The sequence below is a fragment of the Mytilus edulis genome, chromosome 4, assembly GCF_963676685.1.
Source record: "Mytilus edulis chromosome 4, xbMytEdul2.2, whole genome shotgun sequence".
Taxonomy (NCBI): domain Eukaryota; kingdom Metazoa; phylum Mollusca; class Bivalvia; order Mytilida; family Mytilidae; genus Mytilus; species Mytilus edulis.
Window position 1 is genome coordinate 62,710,698 of NC_092347.1, and position 5,669 is coordinate 62,716,366.

Genomic DNA, 5,669 nt, shown 5'->3' on the forward strand with positions numbered 1-5,669 from the left:
TCCAGTCAGGTTACAGTCCAGCATGTGGGAGATGCGGTAAATTCCATAAACATTATATTTGTAATTCTGTCAATCAAAGGTGCTTTTCATGTAGAAAATTCGGACATTTCTCAAGTAAGTGTTTTTCAAAAGCAACAAAAGACAGACAAAGTACACCAGTTCATGTGAAATCTAGAAAACAAAAAGAACGTGATATAGCTAGAATACAAAGCTATATTGAGCGCAAAAACATCATCCGAGCTTTACCGTTCTCAGGTATGAGAAATTCGGCCTTCATTCAACATTTGGACATTGCAAATGTGTTAAAAACAGAACTAAATAGTGTTAAGTCGAAATTATCAGAGGAAAAACGGAAAAATTCAGAACATCAACAGTACATTCAGGACTTAAAATTTCAAATGAACCATCTAGAGAGTGTTAAATCCGAGAGAGATCAGTTTAAGCAAGAGCTTGCAAACATTAGTAAACATAAAGAAGAAAATGCCTCGCGTATAAACGTACAGGAATATGTGAATCAAATTCAAGAATTAAAGGACCAAGTAATTGAAAAAGACAAGACTGTGAAAATGGTGCAAGATCTTTACTTTATGCGTTCAACCGAATTTACGGACGAAATAGAAACATTGAAAAATGAAAAATCAGACCTTCATTCTAAACTTCAATCTCAAGAAAATTCTGTCAAACAGCTGACAGAAGAACTGCAAAGCCTTCGGAATGAAAATTATATGTTGTCTTCCAGTCAACACCAACAGCGACCTAACTACAACAACAGACACTATAACAACCGCAGAGGAGGCCGATTTAGATAGTGCTAAGTCCGAGGACGGACTTAATTGGGAGGAGAGGCATATGTGACAGTGGAAAAAGCAGCTTCGTTTAATACTTAGGACTTTAATATTTAATTCTCAATTTTGATATTTTAGACATTAATTATCTGTGTTTTATTATTCATTATATTTTATAATTTCATTTCTATTTACATTTCGTATCCAGGACTTAAAATCAACATTCTTTAATATGCATTTAATTCTCAGTTTGGACATTGAGTGACATGTTTCAATCGGTTAGCTAATTAGTGACATTTTACCTTATTCATAATGTATGTTCTTAATTGTCATAATCAGATTATCATTTAATATCTATTCTTCAAGTTCTAAAAATAGTTTAATCTTTGTCAGTGAACAATATCACTCAAATTAATTGTTATTTGTTATGTCCATACTTGTTAATTCAATTGTGTATAAATACTTGTTTATAATTTCTATAAGCAAGATTTGGACTCAGGACTTTACACTGAACACAGTCCATCTGTAATAAAAGTATTAGTATTCCATGCTGAATTATTGGTTTATTCATTCGCTAGTTCCAAAGTCTCAAGAGTTAGTTTTCACCAGAGTTTCAGTATCAGAGTTCTCATTGCTATTCAGAGCAATCATTCGTTGTGTGATCAGGTGCATCACACAGTTTCAGTAACAAGAGGCCATTCAGTCAGGCTCTTGTTGCACATCCTAACAAGTCACCCTTATTTCCCCGGTGACAGTAATTCTTCACATCGGAATATGAACATACCGTTCCACCACAAGCTGGTATATTAACTTGCTCTTCATTAACAAATATTTTAAATGCATGTTTTCCATTTGCTCCACATTTGTACAAACTAAATGCAATATTTGCAGAAAACGGTGTTATTTCACTCGTACTGAATTTTCGATTGATATTAGCATCATAGTTTGCTGCTGTGAATGACTCAGAATCCTTGAACAATCCAAATGCAGTGAAGATAGGTAGAATCGTATCTTGATGTCCAAAGAAAATATCTATTGGTGGGATGCTGAAATTTAAAAGATAAAATATTATAAATAGTACAAGTGTGGACACAGATCAGTGTGGAAAGTATGTTTGGATGTTTGACAGTGTTTTCTGACAAAAGTTCTCAGGTAAATAGTAGAAAGTAAAACATTTACATTAAAGTTAAATAAACAAATTTTTATTTTCATACGTAAAAAGATATATATATTTTTTTTAAGTTGAACAATTATCATGTAACATGATACAAATGACGTTGTTTGTTACACCATCATAACTATCAGAGCATGAATAGTGAAATTATGAAGCTCGTTACTGCAGTGTCGTCAATTCTCTAGATCTAGTCTTGGCTATATTATAATCGGCAATCCTCGGGTGTATCCGCTTATCTCCTTCTAAGGGTACGGAATCGTCAATCTAATTAAAAACCGATCTCTCATCGCTCCTGTTACTGATATGTCGCTCCCACGCGACATATCAGAAAACGGGAGCGATGAGAGATCGGTTTTTAATTAGATTGCGGAATGGGACGAGTTGTGGCGAATGAGCTATATTATTGACGTCTTTTGGAGTTTTATGAAGTACAAAAATGTACTACATTATCTACTTCCCTGTCGATTTTTCAATTAACTAGTAATCTCCAAACGATTTCCATTGGAAATATCCAACTGCGTTCATGACTCTACGTTAAACTGAATGTGTTAATGACATTTTCACCCTATTTGATATCATACACGTACTTTTTGTCTTAGTCTGGTGGTTGTTCTAAGTGCGTCTTATATACAGTACTTGCCTGTTTGGTTTTTCGGAGTTTGTTACAGCTTCTTCGAATCGTTCAAAAAGATAAGACGTATAAGGGCAAGTCTGCTGCCAATTGATAGGGTAGCCATATCCCGTTTTATAGTATTCCTGGAAAATTAGATAAATAGAAGTGTTATATGTGTGAGAACTGTGCTTCTGAACTGAAACTTAATTTTGGTTGAATATTTTGCAAATGAGTTTACATGGAAGCCCAAATAAAAAATATATATATAATGTTTTGTGTGTAAAGTGGGAAGACACTTAATTACGGTAGAAGCTACTGACCTTCAAATGTTTATTAGAGACCTTGATCGGGGATTGGAAAATTTTATTTTGTCTACTATTTGATTTTCTATACAGCATAAGGCTTTGTACACATGATTTTATGGTTTTGGTCAATGATAAATGAAACTTATTCTTTATATATTTTTTGCGACCGAATGATTTTCTATATTTATCATCACCGGGAACTCTAAAACCCAAATATTTGAATGTATCAATAACTTTACTCGCTATATGTATACAAAATCTATGTAATTGATTAAAAGTTTTAAGTGCATTCTTTTATTTTTATTATAATGGATATTGTTTGATATTTGGGGGCTAGTATACGCAGGAGTGTACGCCTTTTTCATAAATCAATTGGCGTTTTTGAGGGCATTTATTCTAAAAAGAGCTAAATCAATAATAATCTTCAATTAGGTAATTATTGAATATCAGATTGCAAAAATTGTCGACTAAATAATTAAATGCATGTTATACATGTATTACCTCTAAATCGTCCCAATAAGATATAACTCGCAAATCATCAATATTAAAAAATTGGCACCAATCAGACTGTCCATTCAGACCAAGCTCAAAGGCACATATTTGGTGAATCACAAAGACGTCATCTGAAGAAATACAAGAAAAATTGTAGATTGTAGAATTAATAATACAAATATGATAAAGTGATATTAGATTCTGTTTGTTTGCAGAAGTCTCCTTATAATGTATTTTTTTAAGGCGGTCAGTTGATACCATATACGATATAAACTTCTGGTAAGTATAGAGAAAGTTACACACGAGCATCAGAAACAGAAGTCGAATAGTTACCAAGACAACCTGAAAATATAAATCAAAATGACAAGAATGTCATCATAGTTACAAGAGGCCCAGATATATATCAAACATTTAATTGGAATGAATTTTTAAACAATAACCAATCAATCGCAAAGTGCCATTCCTCACATTCTTTTCTATAAACTTTAGACCCTCAACTTTTCTCCAACTTTTTTTCGACCGGATGTCTCCCTTTTTAGTGTATGATAAAAAGGAAACTCAATAATGTTATTCCTCATGTAGTGTAGTTTGATAAGTTGTAGAGATGTCAAACATTACAATTATATGTCATTGATATATGAACGTTAAAATAATACATAAACAAGGAGATTGTCAGTACAAATGTCTAAGTTATGGTATATTCGTTCACCTTAGTTGATCGTTACTTACCAAAATCTATAGATATATTGGAGGCTCCAAGTTTTGTCTGTACTTTCTGGACAATATTACTTATCTTCGAACCAGCTTCAAATAAATTAGCTTCTTTTAATATCTCGTCGTTATCATCAACTTCTTTCACGTATTTTGAACAGCTTTCATAAAATCTGGTTTTCATATTATCTACTTTTGACCAGGGTGACCCGAGGCGGGGTGTGGGTCCACTGCTTGGAGATGCTTCATTTAATCCGCTGTAAAAGTTTTTAAAACTTGATTTCGTTCGATCTCTGAAAGATGTTGCGAATTTCACTTGATTAAGTTTTCCGTCCAATAATACTTTAAACCTGGTTCCGAATCGTTTACCTAATATCTTCATTTCTTCAACTCCAAGGGTACTGAGAAGGCCCTGTTGGTTCTCAAGGAATGGATTAGTCCACTTATTCATGAACGGGTATGTCGAGAGAATAGCTGCGTTAGCTGTTAGCTTAGAATGCAAAGCTGTCATTCGTTTGATCCATTTCAAGGTAGGAAATCGAGAACCATGCCTAAGTAATATATTCAGGCCTTCCAGTTGACAAGTTTCCCCATTGAGAATTGCTGTACTGAATTCGTTTTCTTGAATAACGTCCGATATATTCCTTACCCAAAAATAAGGAGTTTTGGTGTTGAATAATGGTTTCTTAAACAGATTATCACTAAGCACAATTGCAAAAAGAAAGCTAAAAATGAATGTTGAAATAACAATTTGCAACAAACAAGCCATCATTCAGTAAATAAAGGCACTTCACTGACGCATAATATAAGTATTTAACATTTGACATATCTCAATTTAATTTTCTTTACTGTATGTTATTGAGACTTTACAATGTAATGTGTCACCATACATATTGCCTCGAGCATTGTACAAGAAGTTGTAAAAATTACCTTGACCCTCATATGTTATTTTGACATAGTGATGGTTAGGCTACTTTTGGTTTGCAATGCCTCTTTCATTTTTATGACATCAGCGCAGGCCAGTATCTGGGTTGATGTCATGATTCGAAAACTAGCATACGCATACATATAATTGATCAGAGATGTAATTATATACACAGTATACCTCTGAATTGATTAAACTTATTTTAATTATGATCTTTCACATAATCCCTTTGAGTTCCCCCTCCCCTGTTAGCCATACGTTTTTGTAAACACCTTTTCCGTTCTCTATCGTCCAATACTGATCTTACTGACTAGCATATACAGAAATAAGATGTTATACGATTGCCAAACAGACAACTCTCCACAAATGACAGAAGAACGGTTAACACATAGGCCACTGTACGGTCTTCAACAATGAGCAAATCAAAACCCATACTGAATGATAAGCTGCAAAATGCTCCGAAATGACAAAAGTATATCAATTCAAACGAGAAACTCAACGGTTTGATTTATGTACAAAACAAAGAACGAAAATAGTAGCATGATAGACAGTAATAAGCGACAACCACTTAATAACAGGATAATGTAGAATTTGGCGGATTTCAACATGTTGGCTGGCTTCAAACCATCCCCCTAGCCTGGAACAGTGGTGTTACACTACAACA

General features: G+C 33.6%; 1 protein-coding gene across 1 annotated transcript; it reads right to left on the reverse strand.

Annotated features, from left to right (window-relative positions):
- Positions 1 to 1,488: 1,488 nt before the first annotated feature.
- Positions 1,489 to 5,108, reverse strand: LOC139521472 (multiple inositol polyphosphate phosphatase 1-like). The gene is made up of 4 exons (XM_071314947.1): positions 4,099 to 5,108; positions 3,379 to 3,500; positions 2,600 to 2,715; positions 1,489 to 1,831 (listed from the first exon to the last, which is right to left on the reverse strand). The coding sequence occupies exons 1-4, from the start codon at positions 4,850 to 4,852 to the stop codon at positions 1,489 to 1,491; spliced, it is 1,335 nt and encodes a 444-aa protein (XP_071171048.1). The 5' UTR covers positions 4,853 to 5,108.
- Positions 5,109 to 5,669: the final 561 nt, after the last annotated feature.

What these genes read in the sequence shown, in the direction of transcription:
- LOC139521472 (XM_071314947.1), bottom strand. Translation starts at nt 4,852, where the DNA reads ATGATGGCTTGTTTGTTGCAAATTGTTATTTCAACATTCATTTTTAGC. An exon ending in CAATATATCTATAGATTTTG is followed by an intron (nt 3,501 to 4,098) that starts GTAAGTAACGAT and finishes GTATTTCTTCAG; the next exon opens with ATGACGTCTTTGTGATTCAC. An exon ending in AACTCCGAAAAACCAAACAG is followed by an intron (nt 1,832 to 2,599) that starts GCAAGTACTGTA and finishes TTTAAATTTCAG; the next exon opens with CATCCCACCAATAGATATTT.